This window comes from Megascapheus bottae, chromosome 23, assembly GCF_031878675.1.
Source record: "Megascapheus bottae isolate mThoBot1 chromosome 23, mThoBot2.hap1, whole genome shotgun sequence".
NCBI lineage: Eukaryota > Metazoa > Chordata > Mammalia > Rodentia > Geomyidae > Megascapheus > Megascapheus bottae.
The window spans coordinates 27,710,319-27,737,779 of NC_143531.1; the positions used below are offsets into that span (position 1 = coordinate 27,710,319).

The window sequence follows — 27,461 nt, forward strand, 5'->3', positions numbered from 1 at the left end:
TTGTATTATTAAGGGAAGATATCCACTCAGGTAAGGCTGGATGTTAGTAGCTCTCAAGTCTACCATTCACTCAGGAAGCCTTGTACCCTGTGCTTCACAGCAAGAGTTGGATGGCAATTCTATCAACGCCAAGTAACTAGTATGTGTGAACCCTAAAATGACCCGAAGTACTGTAAAGCTTTGAAATATCTACAGAATCTTCTCAGAATGTAATGTTGCTATTATTATGAAAAATTAAATTGTGGTCCTTCATTTTACTAGAATATCCTATTCATCCCTATAATCTACCAAATACATATTTTAACCTACCCTTGACCTGAAAGAATAATTTTTAAAAAACATTCCAGAGTTCTAACATAATACATCATTTTTAGAATATGTGTTTTGTCAATTTAAAATAAAAATGGACCCAAGGGCTGGGAGTCTGGCCTCGTAGTTTTTAGAGTGCTTGCCTAGGATGCATGAAAACCTGGGTTTGATTCCTTGGTACCACATACATGGGGGGGGGGGAGCCAGAAGTGGTGCTATGGCTCAAGTGGTAGATTGCTAGCCTTGAGAAATCCCAAGGACAGTGCCTAGGCCTTGAGTTCCAGGCCCAGGACTGGCAAAAATAAATAAAAACTAAAAGCAAACAAACAAAAAAAAGAATGTTAGCAGGGCGCAGTGGCTCACACCTCTAATCCTACCTACTCAGAAGGCTGAAATCTGAGGATCATGGTTCAAAGCCAGCCTGGGCACTAAAAAGTCCTGAGACTCTTATGTCCAATTAATCACCAGAAAACCAGAAGTTGTGATGTGGCTCATGGGGTAGGGTGGCAGCCTTGAGCTGAAGAGCTAAGGGACAGTGCCCAGGCCCAGAGTCAAGCCCCACAACCAACAGAAAAATTTTTTTAAAAAGTTTTTTTAAGACTCTATCTCGACCAATGTCTGAGTGCCCATCCAAAGCTACTGAGACACAGAAATAGGAAGATCAGGGCCAAGAGTTTGGCCTAGTGGTAGAGTGCTTGCCTAGTATGCACGAAGACCCAGATTCTATTCCTCGGTACCACATACATAGAAAAAGCCAGAAGTGATGCTAAGGCTCAAGTGGTAGAGCTCTGGCATTGAGAAAGTTAAGGACAGTGTTCAGGCCCTGAGCTCAAGCCTAGGACTGGCAAAAAAAAAAAAGAAAAGAAATAGGAAGATCACTGTTCAGGCTAGCCCTGGCTTAAACTGAGACCCTATCCTGAAAATAGCCAACAGGAAAGAGAGCTAAATGCCTGCCTGCCTAACAAATACAAGGCCATCAGTTCAAAGTAAAGTATCAGCCACCCCCCCACACCAAAAAAAAAAAAGCCAGGCTCTGGTGACTCACACCTGTAATTCTAGCTACTTAGGAGGCTGACATCTGCGTATCACAGTTCAAAGCCAGCCTGGGCATCAAAGTCCATGAGACTTTTATCTCTAATTTACCACCACCAGGAAACTGGTGCTGTGGCTCAAAGTGATAGAGCACTAGCCTTGAGCTAAAGAGCGCAAGGACAGCACCCAGGCCCAGAGAAGGGAAAAAAAAAATCCCACTGTTAGAAATTTAAGATGTAAAAAACTGCTCTTTTGAGTGCAGTGCTTGGGCATCTCTGCCAGTGGTGTAGACTGTAATCTCAGCACTCAGTCAGGAGAGATAGGAAGATCTTGAGATACAGGCCAGCCAGAGGAACAGGAGGAGACTTTGTCTCCAAAAGTGCTGCTGCCTGCACAAAATGGTCTTCACCCTATTAGAATTATTCCAATCAATTAAAACTTCAGTTTCTTAAGTGCACTAGTCAAATCTGAAGTATGCCACAACTACATCTAGTCAATGGCTGATAAGAGAACATTGCCAGGAGTACAGAAAATACTACTGTGATTTGTTCCTTTACAACACCTAAGTCAGAACTGGCAAATGACTGGGTTTCAATAAATTTAAAAAAAGAGTATTATAAGGTGCTGGGAGTTTGGCCTAATGGTAGAGTGCTTGTCTACCACACACAAAACCCTGGGTTAGATTCCACATTACTCCATACACAGAAAAAGCTGAAGTGGTAGTGTGACTCAAGTGGTAGAGTGCTAGCCTTGAACAAAACTGCTCAAGGACAGTGCCCAGGATTTGAGTTCAGGCCCCAGAACTGGCAACAACAACAAAAATGCATTATCATCATGCTATGTTCATCCCTCTTAACAGGTTTACATATGTATATAAACACTTGGTACTGGGACTTCAACTCCAAGATCATGGCTGGCACTCTACCACTCACTGGAGCCATGCCTTCACTTCTGGCTTTTGGCTGATAACTGTAAATAATAATCTTGTGAATTTGTCTGCCTGGGCTAGATTTGGACTGTGATTCTCAGATCTCAGCTTCTTGAGGAGCTAGGATTACATGCATGAGTCAGGTATATTTGGCTCTCTTACCACTTTCCAGGAGAGAAATAATAAAATCAATCATCCAGGCTAGAGTCAAAGACCACTTTTTTTTTTTTTTTTTTGCCAGTCCTAAGGCTTGAACTCAGAGGCTGGGCACTGTCCTTGGGCTTTCTTTTCTTTCTTCCAGTTGTGACTGAACGCAGGGCCTGAGCACTGTCCTTGGATTTTTGTCAAGGCTAGTGCTCTACCACTTGAGCCATGGCACCACTTCCAGCTTTTTTCTATGTATGTGTTACCAAGGAATTGAACCTCGGTCTTCTTGCATGGTAGGCAAGCACTCTACCACTAGGCCAAACTTCTGGCCCTCTTGGGCTTTCTCAAGGCTAGAGCTCTACACTTGATACACATCACCATTTCTGGCTTTTTCTATATATGAGGTACAGAGGAATTGAACTTGGGTGCTTGTGCATGTTAGGCAAGTTAGGCAAGTTAGGCCAAACTCCTGGCCAAAGACTACATTTGTTAATAGTACTAAGTATTTTAAGTATGCTCAACCAAGATTATTTTTCCTTATAGATCACATTAATATCCACTTTTTTTAAAGTAGCAATAGCAAGTAATATAGCCATAGCTGACTACAAGGAATCAGGGTTGGTCAAATTTTTCATGTAGGCTAACACCTAATAGCTGTTAGTAGGTTTTGGGCCAGGAGTTTGGAACTTTTTCTACCCCTGGCTGGCTTTGAGCCACACAATCCTCAGATCTAGTGAGCCACTAGCGCCCAGCATAACAATTTACTTTTGTTTCATACATGTAGGGAGAAAGAAAACTAATGACCAAACATTAAACACAAACATGCATGAGTGCTTCTGCTACTCTCATTTCAACTGTGTAGCCTGATTTTTTTTTCTCAAAATATTGGAGCAGGGGACAGTGATACACACCTATATTCCCAGCACCCGAAGACTTCAGGTCAGACCAAACTACAGAACAAGCCAGGCACAGTGGCTCACACCTATAATCCTAGCAACTCAGGAGGCTGAGATGTGAGGATCCTGGTTCAAAGCCAGTCTGGCACTAAAGACCATAAAACTTGAAAACCAGAAATGGCACTGTGGCTTAAGGGGTAGGGTGGAAGCCTTGAGCTGACGAGCTCAGGGACAGTGCTCAGGCTCACAGTCCAAACCCCAGAACCAACAACAACAACAAAAAAAGGCGGCGGAGGGGGGGGGGGTTAAAGGGGAGTTTGGCCTAGCGGTAAAGTGCATGCACAAAGACCCGAGTTTGATTCCTTGGTACTACATACAAAGTAAAAGCTAGAAATGGAGCTGTGGCTCAAGTGGTAGTGTTCTAGCCTTGAGAAAACTCAAGGACAGTGCTCAGGCCCCGAGCTCAAGCTCAAGACGGACAATATAGAAACAAACTACAGAGCAAGATCCTGTCTCAAAACACAAGCGACCAGTTCTCAAGGTGGGGCTCAAGTGGTAGCTTAGCTTATTAGTCCAGCAAGCCAATTCAGGGAAAAGAGTTGGAAAAAAGGAGTGGGCTACATGTAGCTTATGCTTCATCCTGAATTCAATCCCTGGCACAATTTTAAAAAGAGTAAGAAGGGGCCGGGAGTTTGGCCTAGTGGTAGAGTACTTGCCTAGAATGCATGAAGACTGGGGTTCCATTCCTTGGTACATAGAAAAAAGCCAGAAATGGTGCTGTGGTTCAAGTGGTAGAGCTCTAGCCTTGAGAAAGCCCAAGGACAGTGCCCAGGCCCTGAGTTCAAGGCCCATGGCTGTCAAAAAAAAAAAAAAGAAAAGAAAAGAAGAAAAACGAAGGACTCCCGGCCCTTCAATTACTCGTTTTGTTGGAAATACTAGTTTTTGAATTCAGGGTTCTGGCTTGATAAGAGTTTGCTAAGACAGCTGAGCTGGTGCTCTACCCTTTGAACCATTCATCCAGACCAGCATATTATTTTGGAAGTAGAGACTCATGAACTTTTCGGCCTGGTCTAGTCTTGAACCTTGATCTGAACCATCTCAGCTATCTGAGAAACAAGGATACATGTGAATCACTGGCGTTCAGCTCAGTCTTTAGAAAATGAATCTTTCACAATGGACTGGATGTAACTGTGTTAGAGCTTAGCTTGTACCACAAGGCCCAGGGTGAGATTACCATTTTCCTTAAAAAATGATGCTACAATCCTACTAACACTCCGATTAGTCTTATGACAACAAAAACTACAAAGATGTCATGTAATATCGAAATGTGTTTCAACATGAATTACATCTATATGTATTTTCTAAAATCAAGTTAATTTGACATGAATGTTTTTAGAAATCTCTGCAATTCAGAGCCCATCTTCACAAGCAAGTGCCCTGGAAAAAAGGTCACACATGTCCTCAAAAATTCAAGTCTGGGGGCCAGGAGTTTGGCCCAGTGGTAGAGCGCTTGCCTACCATGCACGAAGACCTGGGTTCAATTCCATGGTACCACATACATAGAAAAAAGCCGGAAGTGATGCTGAGGCTCAAGTGGTAGAGCTCTAGCCTTGAGAAAAGTGCAAGGACAGTGCTCAGGCCCAGAGCTCAAGCCCAGGACTGGGGAAAAAAAAAATTTAAGTCTGAAGTTTGGCAAATATTGTTTATTCTTGCTCAAAGGTTTGCAAGAAAAGGGCGGTCCACACGTTAAATACCAATCCACACATAAAATATGATACAATGTAGTCATTACAAAGTCAAAGCTACTGGATGTATCGCAATGTAAACAGACCCTACTAAATACAGCGAAGTTATGGGCTTGTTTTTGTTTAATGCAGACTGCACATATTTGCAATGCAAGGAATGCGCGTGAACTGCCGTCAACAAGATCCAGCTCCGGAGTTTTCTTTCCGTGCGGGGACTAGCAGGTTGAACTCTGGGCCGGGGTGCTGTCCCCGAGCTTTCTGTTGCTGTCGTTGCTCAAGACTGCCTCTCTACCACTTGAGCCACAGCTCCATCGCCAAGGGTTTTCTGCTTCAAGGGAGACGAGGCCTACAGATTTCCCTGCCCGGGGCTGGCTTGGCCAGTCTGGGGTCCTCGGATCTCAGCCACCCGAATAACTCAACAGTCCTTATGTTCTCTTCTCCCCGGTAAGTTTTTGCACTGGTGTCGTTACAATTCGGTTTAGAGTGAGTGGGTCTAGAGCTCCGCTGCGCTGACCGCGCCTCCCCCGGGGGACGCAGGGGTGCGGAGGTGTCCCGCCCGGACACTGGAACGCGAACGCCTCTCCCCGACGCCGCACGGGGCCCGAGGTTCAAGTCCCCACTCGTTTCCTGGACGGCTTCCCGCCCTCCCTCGATCTGCCTGGGTTCTGCCCCGCTCTGAGGTCACCTGGAGACGGGGGCGGGCGGGGACAGGTGAATCCCAGGAGAGGCGGCGGCGGGAGGGACGCGGGACCCGAGACGGGCGGGGACACGCGCGAAGGCAATGAATGGGCCGCCCGGCGTCCTCCGCACCGGCTCCCGCCCGGGCCCCCACCCGGCCCGCCCGCCCGCGTCCCCGGGAGAGCCGCAGGCCCCGCAGTCCGCAGGCCCGGCGCCCGGGGCCTCGCGCGGGGCCGGCCGCGGGGGGGGCGGGAGGCCCGGGCTCGCGCGGGCGTGCGGGGCGCGGCCCCGGCCGGCAGGGGCGGCCCCGGCGGGCAGGGGCGGCCGCGGGCGCCGGGCCTGGCCGCACGCCGAAGGCGGGGTCCGCGGGCCCCGAGCGCTGCCAGGCCCCACTCACCAAGATCCGCTTGAAGAGCGCGTTCTCCTTGGGCGGGAGGCTCACGGCCGGCATGGCTCCGGCTGCTCCCGCGGCTCCCGCCGCTGCCCGGCCCCGTCAGTCCGTGTGTCCGGCCGCCGCCGGTCCCTCGCCGCCTCGGCCTCGGAGAGCCCGGCCCGCCGCCACCACGCGGCCTCGGGGGTCGCCGCCTCGCCCGGCCCGGACAGCCCCTTCTCCTCGCTTTTTTTTTATTTTTCCTCCCCTTTCTCACTGAATGCTGCCGCCGCCTCCCCCGCGGGTCCCCGTCGGCGGTTCACGTGGTAACTGAACAGACCGACAGAGGCAGCCAAAATGGCGGCCGCGGAGGGCTTTCCCACCCGGGTCACGCCGCCCACTGCGCAGGCGCGGTGACCTCCTCTCCCCACCCTCCCTGTCGCGGAGCATGCCGGGAGCCGGGGGCGGCGTGCGCGTGCGCGTGCGCGCGGTGGGGGGCGGGGAGGACGGGACGGGGGGAGCCGTGCGGACCTGCGGCTCTGTTCCCCCCGAGGCAGGGCCGGGGGTCGAGGCCCGGGCTGGAGAAGAGGCGCCGTCGAGTCTGCCGGCGGCGGGGGTCCGGGTGCCGGGGTCCCCGCGGCGCCGGCGAGTGGCGCCGAGCTCGTCCCTCCGGAGGAGCCTCGGGGTGCAGGCCGGATCCCCACGCGTGTCGGGTGTGGGGACCCGAGGCTGGCGCTCTACCCCGTGAGCCTCGGCACCGCTTCCGGCTGTCGTCTGCGTAGGGGGCGCCGGGGACTCGAACCCGGGTCCTCGTGCGTGCGAGGCAGGCACGCTACCACTAGGCCACACTCCCGGCCCCACACGTGGCCTTCCCCCGACGATTATGACTGGGCGAAGACGCCAAGCTGCACCCGCGACAGAGGTCCCTGGAAGCCCCGTGGATCCCGCCGTCGCGCCCCCCGCCGTCGCGCCTCAAAAGCGGCTTGGTGGTGGAGTGCCTGCTTAGCACGCTCAAGCCCCGGGCTGGCGTCCTCCCCGCCACGTGAGCAGGAAAGGCCCGGTGCTGCTGCGGCGCAATGGTGGAGGGCGAGGCTTGAGCAAAAAACCACCACAAAAGGCCTCAGGTACAGTGCCCAGCCCCTGAGCCCCGGCCCCGGGACTGGCGGGGGAGGGGAGCGCGGCCTGTGTCTCTTCCAGCGTTAACTCGATTGTCTGTATAAAGTGTAAGACACTTAGAAATTCATATTTTTAGAAATAGATAGCCACGTGCTTGGCAATCATGTGTACAACCCCAGAGCTCCGTGGAAGGCTGCAAGCAAGGATTGAGACCCGCTGCCTTAATCCCCAGGTGGACACATGCCTGTCATCCTACAGTGACCAAAGCCTAAAGCAGGCAACCAGGGGTTCAAGCATGCCGGAGTATGAAACAGCCTTCATCCTAAAACTAAGCGGTGATAAACGGGTGGATGGGGCCGGGAGTTTGGCCTAGTGGTTAAAGTGCTTGCCTAGCATGCACGAAGACCCGGGTTCAACTCCTCGGCACCACATACATAGCAAAAAGCCGGAAGTGGTGCTGAGGCTCAAGTGGTAGAGGTCTAGCCTTGAGAAAGTCCAAGGACAGTGCTCAGGCCCTGAGCTCAAGCCCAGGACTGGCAAAAAAACAAACAAACAGGGGTGGAGACCTGGCCCAGTAATACCTAAGCATGAGGGTCTGCGTTCAAACTCCAGGCCCGGCCATGGAGTCAGGGCTGGAACACCTGTAATCACAGCTCATCAGAAGGCTGAGATCTGGGGATCATGACTGGAAGCCAGCCCAGGAAGGAATGCCTCTTATCTCCAATTCACTACCCCTAAGCCACAAGTGGAGCTGTGGCTCTACTAGTAGAGCACTAAACTTGAACACACACACACACACACACACAATTGTAATCTGCAGATTTACTCTCCTAGAAACCTTTGAACTATATGAAAAATTTGGAGAATTGTCTAAGTAGGTGATCATTATTACTATGATTTTCTAAATTTCTCTTGAATAATATACTTTGCAGAAGTAAATTTCTGGTCTTTGAAGCTCAGTTTGGCTAATTCTTTCTGGCTGGAATTTTTTTTTTCACAGAGTACTGAACTTAGGGCCTCACGCATACTAGGCAAGTGTTTATACACAATAAATTATAGTTTCCAGCCCTAAGTACCAATTTTTTTCTTTTATTTCTCTTTTTTTTTTTTTTGCCAGTCCTGGGCTTGAGCTCAGGGTCTGAGCAGTCCTTGGACTTTCTCAATGCTAGAGCTCTACCAGCGCCACTTCCGGCTTTTTTTGCTATGCATGTGGTACCAGCGAATTAAACCCAGGTCTTTGTGCATGCCAGGCTAGCACTCTACCACTAGGCTAAACTCCTGGCCCCTAAATACCAATTTTTAAGGCTCAGTAACAATTAGTTTAATTTCAACATCTCATTCTAAAGTAAAATTTACCAGCAGCTAATAGTCTGTCTACACAGACAGTGATAACCCAAGCTCAATAATTAAATATCTTCTAATTACTACTATTTAACATAGATATTATTTCAGTTAATGGTATAACAGCTAAGTTTCTAGGAAGCTTTCATACTTCCTGGTAAAATAAATGAACTCATTACCATCGTACCCTGTTTACCACCAGGACTCTATGTCAAGATGCTTCTCTGTGTGATGGTATGTGACTTCTCTTTCTATTTGGGAGACAGAGGTGGGAGTATTGACAGTTTGAGATCAGCCAGATGTGCATAGCAGGAGTTCCAGACTAGCCTGAGCTACCTACTAAGACCCTAAGAACCCAGCAGGGTCTGATCCAACACAATGCTTTCGGGGGGGGGGGGGGGGGGTGATTCCAAAAACATTAACCAACCAAAAATCATTTCAACTTAAAAACTTTTAATTCCATAAAAGGGATGGGGTGACATTTCTCTCCATTTTTATATGTTTTTCTAAGATATTTTTTACTGAGATTTTTACATCTTAATACATTTTGTAAACAACCAAAGAAATGTACCTGTCACCCAGGTTTAATAAATAAAAAATTTTCCTATTCTGAGCATTTTCGTGTGTGTGGCTTTTTTGCCTTTCGCATTTGGTTTGGGGGCGATGCTTTTGGCATTCCTGTGATTTGAATTCAAGGCCTCACATTTGGACAGGGACTCTACCACTAGTAATGTGCCTACAGCCTGAGCTTTGGTCCTCCTACCTCTGATTCTCCAAGCAGCTGAGGTTACAGGCATGCACCATCACACCTGGCCCCATATTCTTGCACACACAGAGGAAGCTCACCCCTCTCCAATTCCTGACTTTGATTTGTACAATTCTTTTATTGTCATAAGTCAATAACCATATCAGTGTTTTGCATTTCATGTAACTATTTTTTTTTCCAACTGTTCCTTTCCTCTACCTCTCCTTGAGAGATGTGAGTTGAGTAAAAGATTAACTACTGAGGGCTGGGACATAGCTCAGTGGCAAAGTGCTTGCCTCTTAAGTGTAATGTCCTGGGTTGTATCCCCCGTACAAGACAAAAAAAAAAAAATTACCTGCTGGAAACATCTAGACCTAAAGCTGGTTGGCTAAATGCTAACTCAAATGTCCTCTCTGTGTACCTGAATAAAGGTTTTAACATTCAAATGAAAAAATATGGTCTATATTAACGTTATGAAGTAACTCCTACCAAAATATAATAGTATTAGCGTCTGGCTGAATTTGCTTCTGTGGAATTCTTTTCAAGATTTAGTTTTGGAAGTGGCATGGTTGCTGGAGTGGTAGACACTAACCTGAGCACAAAGAGCCTCAGGGACTGTGTAGTCCCACAACTGAGGAGAGAGAGAGAATGTCACCTACAGCCGCTTACCCCAAGTATAGGGTTCTGTCCAACCTGCTGAGCGTGGTGTTCTTATACCTCATCACTTTCCCAAAATATACTCCAGTGAAAGGATACAGTGAGCAAAGGGCTGAAAGAACGAAATAGACTTTACACATCACAGGTACTGATATTAGTCATTTGCATACTAGTTCTATATACTCTGACTAAATGTGGGTGTTGTTTTAACTTGTCTGAGACTGGCAAAAGTGTCAGGACAAGATTCTAAGGGATGGTGTTGACAGGATATGCAACTGACAGGCTGCTGAGTGGACAAGAAGTTAAGAGGCAACTGACTCACCGCATTAGTTAGGTGGTTTGCTTACTTGAACATGAGTCCAGGAGGCTCAAAGTCACTCTAAAGTGACTCACATTTTAGCAACCTTTTTAGACTTCATTTACATTTTAAAATGAGTTGTAAAGGGAGTCTTTTATTGCTCTTTGGTCAATAATTTAAAAAAAAAAAAAAAAGCTTTAAAAAGTGTTCCATAGGACTGGGAATGAAACTTAGGGCCACAGTGCTTGCCTAGCATGCATCAAACCCTAGGTTCCATTCCTTAGAACCACATAAACAGAAAAAGACAGAAGTAGTGCTGTGGCTCAAGAAGTAGCAAAAGCAGCTCAGGGACAGTGCCTAGGCCTGAGTTCAAGGGGAAAAAAAAGTTGTATATTTGCAAACACTTGTTTGCTTTAAAATAAACCTCAGAGTCATTAGTTTTGTAATTTGGGGAGTTTCAGAGTTTGAATCCAGGGTCTTGTTACTTGCTTTACAAGCACTCTACCACTTGAGCAACACCTCCAGTCCACATTATTATATTTAAAGAAATGGCTTGAAGGGGTCAGACTTTATCTATCATGCTACATATTATACACACGCTTTTCAGACATCAGATTGCTTTGGGACTTGAATATCCAAAAACCTGGTTCACTTGTACAAGAAAAAACACAGCTGGTCATTTTTTTTTTTTTTTGCCAGTCCTGGGCCTTGAACTCAGAGCCTAAGCACAGGGCTTTCTCCAGGCTAGATCTCTACCCCGTGAGCCACAGCACCACTCAGATCTTTTATTTTCAATATAATTTCCGTAATCAGAGTTTCAAAGTTTCCCAACACACGTCTAGGCAGGTCACGGGCGTCCCCTCTTTAACACCAACTTCCTGACCCACTTACAAGCCAGGCCTGCCGGCCTGGGCTGCCGCACGGCTTCCGGCCGCCAGGGGGCGCCGGCTCCGCGCCTGCGTGCGTCGGCTCCGCGCCTGCGTGCGTCGGCTCCGCGCCTGCGTGCGTCGGCTCCGCGCCGGCGTGGGGCCCGGAGAGGAAGGGGCGGTGCCCGGCCGGCAAGATGGCGCCCTCCGCGCTGCTGCGTCCCCTGTCCCGGCTGCTGGCGCCGGCCCGGCTCCCGAGCGGCTGTGAGTGTCTTTACCACCCCTAGCCCACGCTTGCCAGGACGCCTCGGGCGCCCGCCGCCGGGGGGCTTGGCGCGCCGCCGACGCCGCGGGGCCCCCCGACCTCGCCGGCCCCGGCCACCCTCCGCCTCCGGGGTTGGGCCGCCCGCTCCCGGCTCGGCGGCGCCGGCGGGCGTCCTCGGAGGGGGGGCGGAGGCCCGGGGTGGACGCTCCTCCCCGAGTGACAGTGTCGCTGTCCCCTTTCAGCACCCGCCCGGTCCAAGTTCTACGTGCGCGAGCCGCCGCACGCCCAGCCCAACTGGCCCAAGGTCGTGCTGACCTTCGCCACCACGGCCTTCCTGTGGTACAAAGTGAGTGCGGCGCCGCCCGGGGCGGGGGGCTCAGACGCTGGCAGGCACGCTGCCACCAACCGCGCTCCCAGTTCCCATGTCTTTATGGGACGCCTTTGAGCGGCCAGGAGCCTGGCCTAGTGGTTAGAGTGCTGGCCTCGCATGCACGAAGACCCGGGTTCGGTTCCTCGGTACGACATACATAGAAGAAAGTGGTGCTGAGGCTCAGGTGGTAGAGCTCTAGCCTTGAGAAAGTCCAAGGACTCAAGCCCAGGACTGGCAAAAGAAAATTTTTTTTAAAAAGTAATAAATGAAATGTCTTTGGCCCAACTTGATTTTACATTTTCAAGAACTGCCTTCTTCGTGCATGTGTGCGCTCACCAGTCCCAGGACTTGGACTTGGACTCAGGGCCTGGGCATAGTCCCTGAGTTGTTGTTTGTTTGTTTGTTTGTTGCTACAAGCTATTGCACTCTACACTTGAGCCATAACTCGTTTTTTGCGTGGTTAACTGGAGTTAAGATTCAGACATTCCTGCCCACGCTGGCTTCTCTACCTGCCATTCTCACATCTCAGACTCCTGCATATATAATCCAAGGATTATAGGCAAAAGCTACCAGCCAGGAGAATTTGAGATTTTTAATCTCTTAGCTTTTTACTTTTTCTTTTCTTTTTTTTGCCAGTCCTGGTTTTAACTCAGGGCCTGAGCACTGTCCTTGGACTTTCTCAAGGCTAGAGCTCTACCACCTGAGCCACAGCACCACTTCCAGCTTTTTTTCTCTGTATGTGGTACCAAGGAATCGAACCTGGGTCTTCATGCATGGTAGGCAAGCATTCTACCACTAGGCCAGACTCCCAGCCCAGCTTTTTACTTTTAAGTAGAATAGTACTGATTTTTAAGCTATTATTTAAAATATAAGGATTGTTATTAGTGTCTTTCTCTTTGTTTCCAGAACTATTGCATTCCTAACTTTAATTTTTAATTTGCAGCTCATCACACAACATCATGAAGATGTTTTAGAGTATAAAAAAAGAAATGGATTAGAATAAAATTTGGAAATGCAAATATAGTAAGTATAGAATTTTGTGAATAGATTATACAAGTTAACTTGACCTTTTTTTGTTGGTGGTGGTGGTGGTCATGGGGCTTGAACTCGAGGCCTGGGCCCTGTCCCTGAGCTCTCCAGCTCAAGGCTACCGCCCTACACCTTAAGCCACAGCGCCACTTCTGTTTTTCTAATTGTTAATAGGAGATAAGAGACTCATAGTCTTTAGTGCCTAGGCAGCTTTGAACTGAGATCTTCAGATCCCACCCTCCTGAGTAGCTAGGATTACAGGCATGAGCCACCTTGCATCAACTTACCATCTTTTAAATACAATACTTTAATTTTTTTCTTTTTAACTTGAAACATTTTTGACACATTAACAAGTTTTTGTGTGGGTGTGAGTGCCAGTACTGGTTTGAACTCAGGGTTTAGGAATTATCCCTGAGCTTTCTGGCTCAAGGCTGGCATTGTGCCACCTAAGTCATACCTCTCCTTCCAGCTTTTTGATGGGTCATTGGAAATAAGATTCCCACAGAATCTACCAGCCTTGAGCAAGCCCAAGGACAGTGTCCAGGCCCTGTGTTCAAGCGCCGGAACTCGCAAAAAAAAAAAAAAAAAAATCTCAACTTTGCTGGGCACTAGTGGCTCAAACCTGTAATACTAACTACTCAGGAGACTCAGATCTGAGAATCACAGTTTAAATCCAGCCCAGGAAGAAAAGTCCCCGTGAGAGTCTTGTCTCCAATTAATCACACAAAAATCAGAAGTAGAGCTGTAGCTCAGAAGTGGTAAAACACTATCCTTGAGCAAAAAACAGCCTAGGGACAGCGCCCAGGCCCAGAGTTCAAGCCCAAAAGTGAAATGGTTTACCAAGAGCATGGCCTACTGGTAGAGTGCTTGCATGCATGAAGCCCTGGGTTCAATTTCCCAGTACCACATCCACAAGAAAAGCCAGAAGAGGTACAGTGGCTCAAGTGGTAGAGCTCTAGCCTTGAGAAAGCCCAAGGACAGTGCTGGGGCCCTGTGTTCAAGTCTCAGGACTGGCAAAAATAAATAAATAAGTGAAATTGGCATTTAATTAAGACCACATGGCTTTTGGGAGTGTTCACAGTTCAGAAAAAATATATTTGTTTTACCTTAAAATGAAGTACTTAAAATTGGTGCTATTATTAGGCATATTTTCTAGAGTTGGAAAGTAGTGTAATTTATTATTTCTGATTAATTCTGTAGTTTAGTTTTTTTCTTCTTTATTGTAGGTATGATCCACATGACTATAGCAGTCCTTCTGGATTCTCCATGTACTGATTGTAAATGTAAGAGAAGCTACATATGAGTATGTATCAAGTCAGTATCATTAAATGAAATAAATAAAAATACTTGTTTATTCCTCAAATATTGCATATGGTGACAAGTTTAAATATTCCAATTCTAAGGTACATTATTAGAAATATTTAATACGGGGCCGGGAGTTTGGCCTAGTGGTAGAGTGCTTGCCTAGCATGCAGGAAGACCCGGGCTCAATTCCTCGGTACCACATACATAGAAAAAAGCCAGAAGTGGTGCTGAGACTCAAGTGGTAGATATCTAGCCTTGAGAAAGTCCAAGGACAGAGTTCAGGCCCTGAGCTCAAGCCCAGGACTGACAAAAAAAGAAAAAAAAATTAAGAAATTGATTCAGTAATCACTCTTGGTGGATTTACTGTTTACGACTTTTAATTTCTAATCAAAATAGTTATCCTTTTAAATATATATACATATGCATACTTATATGTGTGTATATATACATACACGTGTGTGTGTGTGTGTGTGTGTGTGTGTGTGTGTGTGTGTGTGTATGAGACAAGAAAGATTGAAAATTTGGGACTTATTTAAAAGATAATCTAGGGCCGGGAGTTTGGCCTAGTGGTTAAAGTGCTTGCCTTGCATGCACGAAGACCCGGGTTCGATTCCTTGGTACCACATACGTAGAAAAAAGCTGGAAGTGGTGCTGAGGCTCAAGTGGTAGAGCTCTAGCCTTGAGAAAGTCCAAGGACAGTGCTCAGGCCCAGAGCTCAAGCCCAGGACTGGCAAAAAAAAAAAAAAAAAAAAAAGATAATCTAGGGGCCGGGAGTTTGGCCTAGTGGTAGAGTGCTTGCCTAGCATGCACAAACCCGGGTTTGATTCCTCGGTACCACATACATAGAGGGGAGAAAGCCAGAAGTGGTGCTGAGGCTCAAGTGGTAGAGCTCTAGTCTTGAGAAAGTCCAAGGACAGTGCTGAGGCCCTGAGTTTAAGCCCAGGACTGGCCAAAAAAAAAAAAAAAAAAAAGAAACCAAATAAAAGGATGGAGGCCAGGAGGAGTAATAGGAGATAAGAGTGGTAGAGTGCTTGCCCAGCATGCACGAAGACCTGGGTTTGCTTCCTCAGTATCACATACATAGAAAGAGCCAGAAGTGGTGCCATGGATCAAGTGTTAGAGCTCTAGCCTTGAGGAAAGCCCAAGGACAGTGCTCAGGCTCTGAGGTCAAGCTCCAGGACTGGCAAAAAAAAAAAAAGTAACATACGTCTTATCTGTGATGTTACTTTGTTATGGTGTTAGGGGCTTTAGCCAATGCTCATGATGGAAAAGTCATGGTCCTAAAGCTTTTTATATATTTTTATTGTAATTAGTAAAAGGGTTACATGATATTTGCCAGATAGAAGGTGCATTAATTCACATACATTGATATCCTTTCACGTGTCTTGGTACCCATTTCCCTCCCCCCACCCGGTCCTAAATCTTTGAACAACACTTGCCTTGCTCTAAGTTCAGTTACATTATGTCAGAATTAAGTCAATGCAAATTCAGTGACAGGACAGAAAGTGGTGATAGTGATTATTACCCGGATTCCTGGCTGTTTTGAAGATGGTCGCCATGACATAGAGCCATTTCATACAAAAGCCAGAACAGAGGTGAAGAGTGATCTGCTGGTCGTCATTGTGGGTGGTGGCGGCAGAGGTCCTTGCATCCTGTCTAGGAACAAAGTTAGGTTATCTGATGAGGTGCAGCAGGAATGAAAGTTTCTGGCAGGCCAGTGCTGATGGTTTTCCTTGGATGATCCAGGCAGGCCAAGCGTAACTGCAAGTCTTCGTAAGTGGAGGAGGACAGCAGGCACCTGAGTGTCAGAGTAGTAGTGTATGCGAAAGAATCAAAATGCCACTGGTGATTTGAAGGGCCAAGAGGAAAACAAATTGTTTCTTAGAGTTCTGTCTTTCTGGGGTAAAAATCTGCTGATAACTGATGGTGAGACAAGCCTACACATCTCCAAGTTCATCAGTTTGCTGAGCCAACAAAGTAGCTTACGTGACTGTCACCCCAGCTACTTGGGACACAAAGATAGGACTGCATTTCAAGGTCAGTCCATGCAGAAATTCAGGGAAACCATATCAACAAGTTGGGTATAGAGGTTTGCTTTTGTAATCCCAGTTGAGGCATGAACACAGCCTCAGGCCAGCCTGGGCAAAAAGGATTCCCTACCTAGATACCAAAAGTATACCTCCAATAGTATGCACCTGCCTAGTATGCAAGCCTCGCATTCAAACCCCTGGTGCCATTATTAATAAACAAGCCAATGAGTAAATGTGCATTTGTTAAGACTGCTGGGTTTGTTAGAGCAGCAGTAAGAAACTTTTAGTACAGAAATTGAAACCAAGAAGTTAGATGACTCCAAATTAGGGACGATTAAAGATGCCTTCAGTGAAACTTAAAAATTCACATCTCTAAAAGGAACAGAAAAGTTGAGATATGAAAAGTTTAAAACATTGTTTTTAGTTGAAAATTATATATAAGCATACCTAATTATATATCTATTTGTGTCTGCACACACACGCACGCACGCACACACATGCGTGTGTGTGTGCGCGCACTAGCAGTACTGCAGAGGACTTTGAGGATATAGCCACTATCCTTACCATGGAGCTTCCTCTTGATTGTGCCTGTGAAACACTAGGGGGAGCCATTCCTGAAGACTAGGGCATTCTGTGGTGAAGCAAATGCTTCCTGGTCTCTGGCACAGGGACCAGGATTCCTACATAGCTAATGAGCATCTGCAAGATCTCAAGAGATTGAGATCTGAGATTTTGCTTCAAAGACAACTAGGGGAAAGACAAATCTCTGAGGCTCTTATCTCCAATTAATGGCAAAAAGCCAAACCTGAAGGCTTGGCTCAATTTGTGAGCAGAAAAAGTTCAAAGTGATACAGTGTTAGTCTTAAGCAAAAGGAGCTTAGGTATAGTGCCCAAACCCAGTGTTCAAGCCTTAGGACCTATGGGGGTAGGGTGCAGGGAGGGTCCCCCCTTGTCCAAGCTGGCTTGGAACCATGATCCTTAGATCTCAGCCTCCTTAGTAGCTAGGATTACAAGTGTGAGCCACTGTGCCTAGCTTTGAAGGCATATTTGCAAGTGACTTTATTTGGGAGTAGAATCATTGCAGGGCTGGGGGTGTGGCTCATTAATAAAGGGCTTTACCTACCATGTGTGAGACCCTGGGTTGGATACCTGCCCTCCCCAACAAAAGGAATGGGGTCACTGCAGATGTTGATTCGTTATGACAACGTCATACTGGAAAAGGGTGGACACTAATTCCAGTGTGAGTGAGAGACATGCAGCCAAGCATGGCAAACGCTCCTGTTCCTGAGACAACCAGTAAAGTCACTTGACCTCCTTAATTTGAGGCTGTCCTGGATGGGGGAGGGAAGGAGGCAGAAGAGGGAGAAGAAGAGAAAGAGTGGAGGAGCACAGGCACAGAGGGAGAAGATAGCCATAAAGAAGAGATTGGAGTGATGGGTCCCCAAGCCCAGAATGTTGGCACAGCAGCTAAAGAGGCCAGGGGACTTCTTCCCAGGGAGGGGCTCCGAGGGAGGCTGGCCCTGCCACACCCCACCTAGGACTTGTACCCTCGAATGCTGTTGTTTTAAACCAAGTCTCTTGTTTGTTATGGTATCCTTAGGGAAGCCCACAGAAGTATTTATTCTGTTACAGAAGAGGAAATGAACAGAGTCCAGAGTGACATCTAAGAATAAATTACTATCAATGATCATTTTTTTCTTCTTTTTTTTTTCCTGTTTTTCCTGTATAGAGTTTGAACTCAGGGTTTTTTTTTTTTTTTTTTTTTTTTTTTTTTTTTTTTTTGGCTCCTTACTGGTATTCTACCACTTGATCCATACCTCTAAGTCTAGCTTTTAGCTGGTTAATTGGAGATTAAATCTATTGGAATGTTCTGCTGGTTTGGAAACTTGATCCTCCAGATTCCATCTTCCAAGATTAGTATGACCCACCAACACCCAGCTTCATTTACCATTTTTTAAAATATCAGACCTTTTGGGAGAGGATTCTGATTTGTAGGCCAGAAGCATGACAAGGCACTTCCTCAAAAAACAACAACAGGAAATAACCTTTTCATCCAGGTGCCAATGGCTCACACTTGTAATCCTAGCTATGAGGATGCTGAGATCTGAGGATTACCTTTTCATCCAGGTGCCAATGGCTCACACTTGTAATCCTAGCTATGAGGATGCTGAGATCTGAGGAGACAGCCCAAGCTTCATCTGGTAAGACGTAAGAGTCCCTGAGCCTCTTACCTCCAATTAACCACCAGAAAAGTGAGGAAGTGAGGCTGGCCAGTTCAAGTAGTAAGGCACTAGCTTTGAGCCAAAGAATCTCAAAGTGCCCATCCCTGTGTTCAAGCCTCATAATTGTCACCAAAAACAACAAAACCAAATACCTTTTCTCCATTTTAGCTACATTAGGACAGGATTCTTTTTTTTTTTTTTTTTTTTGTGCCAGTCCTAGGCTTCAGCTTCAGCTCAGGGCATGAGCACTGTCCTTGGGCTTTCTCGAGGCCAGAGCTCTACCACTTGAGCCACAGCACCACTTCTGGCTTTTTTTTTTTTTTTTATGTATGTGGGACTGAGGAATTGAACCTGGGTCTTCATGCATGCTAGGCAAGCTCTTTACCACTAGGCCAAATTCCCAGCCCCTAGGACAGGATTCTTTTTAACACTTTTTTATTGGTTACCTATTTTTCTTCCTAATCACTCCTAAATTGTTTTGCTTTCTATCAGTATTAATCTGTCAGAAGAAAGAAAGTAAGATAGAAAGAAAGAAAGAGGGGCCGGGAGTTTGGCCTAGTGGTTAAAGTGCTTGCCTAGCATGCATGAAGACCCGGGTTCGATTCCTCGGTACCACATACATAGAAAAAAGCCGGAAGTGGTGCTGAGGCTCAAGTGGTAGAGCTCTAGCCTTGACAAAGTCCAAGGACAGTGCTCAGGCCCTGTGCTCAAGCCCAGGACTGGCAAAAAAAAAGAAAGAAAGAAAGAAAATTGGGCCAGGAGTTTGGCCTAGTGGTAGGGTGCTCACCTAGCATGCACAAAGACCCAAGTTCGATTCCACGTACATAGAAAAAGCCAGAAGTGGTTCTGTGGCTCAAGTGGTAGAGTTATAGCCTTGAGAAAGCCCAAGAACAATGTTCAGGCACTGAGTTCAAGCCCCAGGACTAGCCAAAAAGAAAAATTGGTGCACCAGTGAATATAGTTGTGTAATGCCAGTGCTCAGGAGGCTGAAGGAGAAGCCTTGTCAGTTGGAGGTCAGCTTGGATCGCACAGTGAAATCTTGTCTCAAAGCAAAGAAAACAGCAAAAACCTCAAGAATTGACTACTAAGACAAACTTGGCTGTGTTCGAGCTTCCTGTTGACTCTAGAAAATCACTAGTCCTATCAAAATTGCTTTGAAGCTGGGTGTGGTGGCTCATGTCTGTAATCCTAGCTACTCAGGAAGCTGAGATCTGAGGATCAAGGTTCGAAGCCAGCCCAAAAGCACACGAAAGGACCTGAGACTCTTATCTCCAATTAATAATTAGAAAAGGAGAAGTGGGGCTTGACTCAAGGGTAGAGCGGTAGCCTTGAGCTGAAGAGCTCAGGGACAGTGCCCAGGCCAAGTTCAAGCCCTGTGACCCCCTCCCTCCCCATACACAAAAATTGCTTTAAAGCTGGGTGCTGGTGGCTCACATCTATAATCCTAGCTACTCAAAAGGCTGAGATCTAGGGATCATGGTTCAAAGCCAGCCCGGCTACAAGTCCATGAGATGCTTACCTCCAATTAACCACCAAGAGACTGGAAGTGGTGCTGTGATCCCAGAGGTAGGGCGTTAGCCTTGAGCTGAAGAGCTCAGGGACAGTGCCCAGGCCCAGAGTTCAAGCCCCAGCACTGACAAAAAAAAAAAAAAAATGCTTTTAATTCCATAGCTGTCAAGCTGTATAAGCATCATCAAGATTGTCAGTAAAGGACCTTATAGCATACTTTCAAAACTAATACCATCTTCAGCAGCAACCATGTTAGGTGAAGGCCATATTGGTGAGTTATCTCTTGATTCTTGTTTTCCAGACAAGAAAAATGCCAAGGCTGTGCCCAAGGGCAGCCTCATGAATAATGGGACCAGCCAGCTGCTAGGAAGCTAGCCAATGCCTGGCAGAGTCCTCTTCTGCAAAGTGCTAATGTTACAATTCATGGAGGTCCAGAAACTGCTGAGAATTCAGAATGCAAATGTTTACTCAGGTTTGGAGGAAGGGGGCTGTGGGATCTGATGCTTACAACAGGAGAAATTGCAATAAAAGTGTACATTCATTCATTAAAGTCCATTTACTTGTCTTTATTTCCTGTCCATGACAACCCAGTCAAGATTCATCCCCAAGTACACCAAGGCAAGAATGAGTGCAGAAGTAAGACAGATGTGGTCTGTCCACCAGGCCTACTTCCGAGCAGTTCAGTAACAGTTATACCACCAGTGAGAAGAGAGCTGTCTATCTTTCTCCTTGCTAGAGAACGCATACTAAATGCTTGCCAAGTGTACTGTGTTCCAATCTGAGTTTTCTGATTTTCAGGAACACCTGCTTCTTGGTAAAGGATCTAAGCAGTCCTGAAAGGGGCTTCCCTAAGTATTCTTGTAATGATTTACACCTGTGCCTGCACTGTGCTTGGGCCCACGGCTTCCAGCTCTCACTTGGCTTTCTTGCTTGTGGCTGGAGTTTTACCACTTGAACTATGCCTCCAGTCCACCCAGCTTTATTCTGGTTAATTGTAGATGGAGTCTAGAGGTTTTTCCCAAGCAGGCTTTGAACCCCATTCCCCTAGATCTCAACCTCCTGCGCAACTAGGATTAGAGGTGTGAGTCATGGTTGTGATGATTTCAAGCGCTAGGCATCATTTTCTTCCCTCCTGCCTTGTTGGGAGAGCACATCCTCGCCCCTCAGCTGCTCCCTTTCTTGGCCAGTCCTGGGACTTGAACTTAGGGCCTCAGCCCCACCCGTGGGCCTTCGCAGGGCTAGCGCTCTCCCACAGCATCCACTCCGGCCTTTTCTGTGTGGGTGGGACGGAGGGCTCGAACCTAGGTCTTCGTGCACGCTACACAAGCGCTCTACCCTAGCCAAACTCCCCCCTAGTTTTGGTGTTCTTCCCGTTGGCACGGAAGTACTGATTTCACGTCGCATAAAGGAGTACCGAGTGGTTCTGGGCCCTGCCCTGGCTCGCACTGATCCTGCCAGCTGGAGGAGGTAAACTGAGTCCAGAGCCCCCCCAGGCTGCGCTGGGGGGCGGGGAGGCCGGCTCAACGTCCACGCGCCCGACCCCACCTCGGAGCTGCAGCCTCAGGTTTCGGGGGCCGTAGGGGACCCCGCAGTCCGGCCCAGGCCGCCGGAGCGCGGCGGCGGGCACCGCCTCCGGGAGGGGCGGGGCGGGGCGGGGCGGGGGTTCCGGGCGCTCCGGCCCCGCGTGCCGGGCGTCGGGTCGGGCGCTGCGCGCGGGGACGGCGGCGCGGTGCGCGCGGACGGCGGCGGTGCGCGCGGGGACGCGATGTATCTCCGCCGGGCGGTGTCCCGGACCTTGGCGCTGCCCCGGAGGGCGCCCCCGAGCCCCGCGCCGCTCGGGAGGGACGGTGAGTGCGGGGCGCCGGGCCCTCGGGCGCCCCGTCCCCGCTCGCACACAGCCTCCACACCCGGTCCCGGGTCGCTGGGGAGCCGGGCCGGCGCCCCAAGACCCCGGCGGCGCTGTCCGTGGGCTGCGGTTGGACCTGGCGCGCGGGTTCGGACCCCGGGCACGTGGCCGTCCGTGGCGTGGGGCGGCGCGGCCGGGTGTGAAGCCCCTGGTGAACCGGGGGGCTCAGGAGGGCGTCGGGTCCCGGCTCCGGGCCGCGGGCGGAGGGGCAGGCGGGCCGGCGGGCGGCGCCGAAGGGCGCACGCGGACGGACGCGCCGGTCGGGCGGACGCTAAATGCCGTTGCCGCCGGGGCAGGAGACCCCGACGTCCTGGGAGGGAGGACGCTCCCGACGGCCGGCCTTGTGTCTGGGTGGCTCTAAGGGCGGTGGTCCGGAGCTCGGCCTGGCGTCGGGAGGCCCCGCCCGCCGGGCACCCCCGCCCGAGGTCCGCGTCGTGTGCTGGCGAGGGGGTGAGAACGTCCTTCGAAGTGCTCCTGGGGTGAAAATGCCGCCCCCCGCACCCGTGTGCACCCCAGCCTGCGGAGGACAGGGGACCTGCCCGTCCCCCCCCAGCCCTGGGCTCGGCCTTCCCAAGCCCGGAGCTCCACACTTGTCCAGTGCTGGTGCCGCACTGTCTTATGTAGTCTAAGATGGAGGGGCACCGACTGGACACTCACATCTGTCTTCAGTGGCAAGCACTCACGAACACTCCACTGCTGCTGTCCAGGCGGATAAAGATAAGACTGACGAGGCCTGGGCGCCGGTTCTGGGCCTGGCTCCCAAGGCCTCAGGCTTGGGCGTTGGTTCTGGGCCTAGCACACAAGGCCTCAGGCCGTCACTCAGCTTTTTTTTGAGTGTCATGTCTGATCCTCTGCCACGCCACCGGTTTGTGCTGGTTCAATCGTAGACGGAGCTTCTCGGGCAGTTCTGCCTGGGCTGGCTCTGAACCCAGATTCTCCAGCTTCCCGCCTCTTGAGTAACTGACGTGGGCCATGCACAGGTGTGCATGTCTTTTCAAGCACAAGTCAAAGCCCTAACCAGTCATAGATTATTAGGCCACCTGTTGCGTGTGCAAGCTGGGGCACAGGCAAACCTCCTCCCAAGAGATTGCCATCTTCATCCAAACTGGGAAAACAGAGAGGAAATACGTGTGACTTTGCTACTAGGAAGGCCTGACACCTGCATGGGTGTCTTAAGATCTGCCCTGCACAAGTCAGTATCTGCCATGGTCGGTATGGGGCCACTTCAGATCACTTTGTCCTTCCCAGGAACGGGCACACACGCCTTCCGCTCCATCACGCTTTTCCTTCTATTCATTGCACAGACTCCTACTTCCTTTTGAAACAGGGAGGTATCTCTTCTAACAGTCAGCTTGAGCCAGCCAGCTGAATTTTTTTCCTCAATATTTTTAATCTACCAAACAACTCTATTACAGCTCTTTTCATATCATACTCTATCACAATTGTTTGTAATTACTTCTGCACACCCCCCCTTTTTCTAGACTTGAGCTGGTTCCCAGCGTGTATAACGATTACCTCTGCATGGTACTCAGCTGTGTTAGTTGAATAAATGTGTAAATGTCTCTGCTTTATCTTTAAAATAAAAATCGTAAGCTCCCAGTGTTCAGTCTGTTGTAAAAATTTAAATTATAGTAGGTACACATTCTAGCACTGCAGAATAAACGTTTAAATAAACCTAGGAGCCTGGAGCATGGCGTAGGAGTAGAGTGCTTGTCTAGGATGCATGAAGCTCTGGGTTTGATTCCTCAGTGCCACATACATAGAAAAAGCTGGAAGTGGTGCTGTGGCACAAGTGGTAGAGCTCTAGCCTTGTTAAAGCTCAAGGACAGTGCTCAGGCCCCATCCCAGGACTGGCCAAACCCCCCCCCTTCCCCTTCTTCTAAGCACTCATTTAGCTAGACTCATGTGCTATGATCTTCTTTTTTGAAGATGTATCTGAAATGACTGAAGTGGTCACTGTTGAAACTTGCTTTCCGCAGCATCCCTCCAACGGATGTCATCAAACAAAGTCCCTGGAACATCGAGATCCAATATGCTTTATTATCTGGTTGTGGGCGTCACAGTCAGCGCCGGTGGATATTATGTAAGTATTGTTCAGGGGCCAAAGACCTTACCACTTATACTGAAACTCAGGCAGTGTTAAGATCAGGGCATTGGGCTAACGGCACTTATAGAATGTCTTGTCATGAGAGTTTAGATGATCATGAAGACTTTTTTTCACTCTGGGGCAGGGCACTGTCCCTGAGCTCTTTAGCTCAAGGCTAGTGCTCTACCTCTTGAGCCATAGCACCACTTCCGGTTTCCTGGCAGTTTTAATTGGAGATAAAGAGTCTCACAGACTTTAGTAATGCCCAGGCTGGCTTTGAACCATTATCCTCAGATCCTAAGTAGCTAGGATTAGGGCGTTGTGGGGCTTGAACTGGGGTTTTGGGCAATGTCCCTGAGCTCTTTTCTCAAGGCTGACTCTACCACTTTGAACCAAGCACCTCTTCCAGTTTTCTGGTAGTTAATTGTAGATAAGAGTCTCAAGGCTGGGCAGTCCTAGCTACTCCGGAGGCTGGGATCTGAGGATCAAAGTTCAAAGCCAGCCCAGGCAGAAAAGGACCTGAGACTTATCTCCAATTAATATCTAGAAAATGAGAAGTGGGGCTTGGCGCAATGGTAGAGTGGTAGCCTTGAGCTGAAGAGCTCAGGGACAGTACCCAGGCCTAGGGGTAGGGCAGTAGCCTTGACTTAAAGAGCTTAGGGACAGCACCCAGGCTGAATTCAATCCCCCTGATCTACCAAAAAAAAAAAAAAAAGTCTCAAGGATGGAAGTGGTGCTGTGGCTCAAGGGTAGGATGGTAGCCTTGAACTGAGGAGCTTAGGGACAACTCGCAGGCCCAGAGTTCAGCCCTGCCTAGACTGGCTTAGAATGGCTATCCTTAGATTTCATTGCTGCATTGGCATTGTAGTTTTAACTTCTAATGATTACATGGAAAAGAACTATGAATGATTTTGAGTTTGGCACAATGATTTTTAGAGCTCAGGAAGTAAAACTAAGCATATATTTTCTTTCAGACTTATAAGACAGTCATATCAGAGCCAGCCAAACACACAGAACACATAACTGATTTCAAAGGAAAAACAGAAGCAGGATTACAACCACTTCAAGGTAAAGCGAATTTCTAATTGTACTTTTTTTGTTTGTTTTGCTGGTCCCGGAGCTTAAAACTCAGAGTCTGGGCGCTGCCTCTGAGCCTCTTTGTGCTTGACTTGTGCTGTACTACTTGAGCCTAGCTTTTTCTGAGAAGTTTCATAGAGATAAGAGTCTCATAGACTTTCCTGCCCAACTGGCTCTGAACTCTGAGGCTCAGATCTCAGCCTCTTGAGTTGCTAAGATTATAGGTGTTAGACACCAGTGCCCAGCTTATACTATTCTATGAACTCTGTGCAGGAGTTCATTCAGGAAGAAAAACCCCAACCAAAACCCAAACAATGTGATGGGTTTTTTGATGAGTATACTTGGAGTGCTTTGTGCTGATGACCAGTGGTTTGGCCTCTCAGCCTGGCCTTATGCTCTTCCCCCTATTGAGACACCAGTTTCTGCAAGATTTTTTTAGTATTTACTTCTCTTGGCCGCCCAACTTTCATATTCCCCATTACTGCTTTAAATCATCATGTGGCTATATTGTTTTTTACTCAGATCACCCCAGGGTCTTTGCACAAAGCACACTAGATGTTATCAGCTGTGAGGTCTTTTTTTGATGTGTGTTTGTTTTTGCCATTTATGGAGGCTTGAACTCAGGGCGTGTGCAGTTACTTAGCTAGTTCATTCAAGGTTGGCATTCTGTCCTTTGTGCCACAGCTCCACTTCTGGCTTTTTACGGTTTAATTGGAAAAGTCTGTTGGTTTTGACTGCCCAGCCTGGCTTTGAAACACAATCCTCAGATCTCAGCCTCCTGAATAGCTAGGATTACAGGCGTGAGCCACTGGGACCAGGCATTCTAGTTCATTTTCACAGTAGCCCTGTGAGGTAGATAGGTATTTTCAGTGTTCTGTTTGACAGATGATAAATCATAGGTTAAGAGGATTTGTGATTTCTTCAGTTAGTAGCTAGAAAAGTGACTTCATAGGAGGTTGAAGTTTCATATTCTTAACACTAGAGTAAATAATCTATGCTCTTTTTTTTTTTTTTTTTTTGCCAGTCCTGGGGCTTGAACTCGGGGCCTGAGCACCGTCTTTGGGCTTTCTCAAGGCTAAGAGCACAGCACCACTTCTGGCTTTTCTATGTATGTGGTACCGAGGAATCGAGCCTGGACATTCATGCATTCTAGATGAGTACTCTATCACTACGCCAAACTCCCAGGCCCGTCTCTGCACATTTTTAAAATTCAAGAGTTTGTGCGACCTGAGTGCCTGGTGGCTCATGTCTATAATCCTAGCTACTCAGGAAGCTAAAATCTGAGTATCATGGTTCAGAGCCAGCCTGGGCAGTTAATTCCATGAGACTCTTATCTCCAATTAACCACAAGAAAATCTGAAGTGGTGCTGTGGCTCAAAAGTGGAAGAGCGCTAGCCTTGAATAAAAGTGCTTAGGGACAGTGTCTAGGCCCTGAGTTCAAGCCTCAAGGCCAACAACAACAACAAAAAAAGATCTCCATTTTCCTTTCAAGTGGCAGACAGAAATTCCCATGTCTGAATCCTGCAGAGTCTTCCTAAGTAGAGCTCTGTGGAAGCCAAGAACAGGCCCTTGCCTCTCACTTTGTCATTACTGTCTACACAGTCACATAGGTCTGGTTAGCTCTGGGCAGTGATTTCAGTGTCCCATGTGTTCCCGCTTTTATCAAAGTCACATTCTGCCTCGTGAACTAAATCTTGAAGGCTTTTTGGTTTTTCTTTTTTTGTGCCAAAAGACAAAACACTAGGGGACACCCCAGAAGGTGGGCAAGACGATTCAGGAGCCACCGAAGAGCGTGGTGTGGAAGCTAAGGAGAGAAATGTGGAAGAAGTTCCTAAAGCAGGGGCTATAGAAGAGGCTTCTGAGACGACCCCAGGGGAGGCCGCAGCCCAGGCTTCCAAGACTGGGCCGGAGGTTACATCTGAGGCCATGGGTGAAAGCATGGGGGTCAGGCGTGGAATGCACCCCAAGGGGAGTCACACAGCGCCAGACCAGGAGGGGCCCTACTGCCACAGCCACAGCCCCCCAGAGAGCCACAACGCAGGGGTGTGTCCTGATCCCGACGAGGAGAAGCTGCCGCCGGATGACTCCTGCTCCTGCCCTCAGCATGGTCTCCAGGAAGGATCGGGCTTGGAGCACGAGGTGGCCTCATCTCACGACCAGTAACCTGCTTCATAGAACGTCCCTCAGAGACGCCCAGCAGCTCTGGTTGCCTCTCGGTAACCTCAGCTCTTAGAGACTTCTTTATAGAAAACATCCACGTGCCTTGAAGATCTGGGGCGTCTACTAATAGATTCCAGATGTTACATGGTTTTCTACTGTCTACAATCAGACTGTGTCATTGCAGTAAAGCTTCCATAGTTTTACCTTTAAATTTACATTTCATATTATTGGAATTGAGTTAGCTATACAACCTGGATTCATTGTGCTCTATCTTTGCCTTACTTTATTGCATGTAGATCTGAATTGCTGAGTTTGGTTTGAACTCATTTAAATAAAAAGAAAAAATGTTTATAGTGTTTGTTTTTATCCACAAT

At 48.3% G+C, this 27,461-nt stretch overlaps 3 protein-coding genes across 5 annotated transcripts in view; 2 read left to right on the top strand and 1 right to left on the bottom strand.

Moving 5' to 3' along the window:
* Naa15 (N-alpha-acetyltransferase 15, NatA auxiliary subunit) overlaps positions 1-6,489 on the bottom strand; it is a 48,275-nt gene extending 41,786 nt beyond the window's left edge. The window contains exon 1 of the mRNA XM_090356931.1: positions 6,133-6,489. Coding sequence (XP_090213057.1) covers positions 6,133-6,186 — 54 coding nt within the window. The 5' untranslated portion in view covers positions 6,187-6,489. The remainder of the gene's footprint in view (positions 1-6,132) is intronic.
* Positions 6,490-11,295: 4,806 nt separating this feature from the next.
* Positions 11,296-20,388, top strand: Ndufc1 (NADH:ubiquinone oxidoreductase subunit C1). Of its 2 annotated transcripts, XR_016539445.1 has the most exons (5): positions 11,296-11,392; positions 11,636-11,739; positions 12,707-12,786; positions 14,019-14,095; positions 20,160-20,388. XR_016539445.1 is itself a non-coding variant. In XM_090356932.1 (4 exons), the coding sequence occupies exons 1-3, from the start codon at positions 11,326-11,328 to the stop codon at positions 12,764-12,766; spliced, it is 231 nt and encodes a 76-aa protein (XP_090213058.1). In that variant the 5' UTR covers positions 11,296-11,325; the 3' UTR covers positions 12,767-12,786; positions 14,019-14,155. The 2 variants fall into 2 exon arrangements, 1 of the variants encoding a protein (XP_090213058.1); XM_090356932.1 differs by lacking the exon at positions 20,160-20,388 and having other exon boundaries at positions 14,019-14,155.
* A 1,210-nt stretch (positions 20,389-21,598) lies between these two features.
* Positions 21,599-27,436, top strand: Mgarp (mitochondria localized glutamic acid rich protein). Of its 2 annotated transcripts, none has more exons than XM_090356934.1 (4): positions 21,599-21,705; positions 23,744-23,847; positions 24,825-24,918; positions 26,660-27,436. In XM_090356934.1, exons 1-4 carry the CDS (start codon positions 21,624-21,626, stop codon positions 27,088-27,090), a joined length of 711 nt encoding a protein of 236 aa, XP_090213060.1. In that variant the 5' UTR covers positions 21,599-21,623; the 3' UTR covers positions 27,091-27,436. The 2 variants fall into 2 exon arrangements, with proteins under 2 accessions (XP_090213060.1, XP_090213059.1); XM_090356933.1 differs by lacking the exon at positions 21,599-21,705 and adding an exon at positions 22,025-22,214.
* The last annotated feature ends 25 nt before the right edge of the window (positions 27,437-27,461 follow it).

What these genes read in the sequence shown, in the direction of transcription:
- Ndufc1 (XM_090356932.1), top strand. Translation starts at nt 11,326, where the DNA reads ATGGCGCCCTCCGCGCTGCTGCGTCCCCTGTCCCGGCTGCTGGCGCCG. An exon ending in GGCCCGGCTCCCGAGCGGCT is followed by an intron (nt 11,393 to 11,635) that starts GTGAGTGTCTTT and finishes GTCCCCTTTCAG; the next exon opens with CACCCGCCCGGTCCAAGTTC. An exon ending in CGGCCTTCCTGTGGTACAAA is followed by an intron (nt 11,740 to 12,706) that starts GTGAGTGCGGCG and finishes TTTAATTTGCAG; the next exon opens with CTCATCACACAACATCATGA.
- Mgarp (XM_090356933.1), top strand. Translation starts at nt 22,040, where the DNA reads ATGCCGTTGCCGCCGGGGCAGGAGACCCCGACGTCCTGGGAGGGAGGA. An exon ending in CGTCGTGTGCTGGCGAGGGG is followed by an intron (nt 22,215 to 23,743) that starts GTGAGAACGTCC and finishes TGCTTTCCGCAG; the next exon opens with CATCCCTCCAACGGATGTCA. An exon ending in AGGATTACAACCACTTCAAG is followed by an intron (nt 24,919 to 26,659) that starts GTAAAGCGAATT and finishes TTGTGCCAAAAG; the next exon opens with ACAAAACACTAGGGGACACC.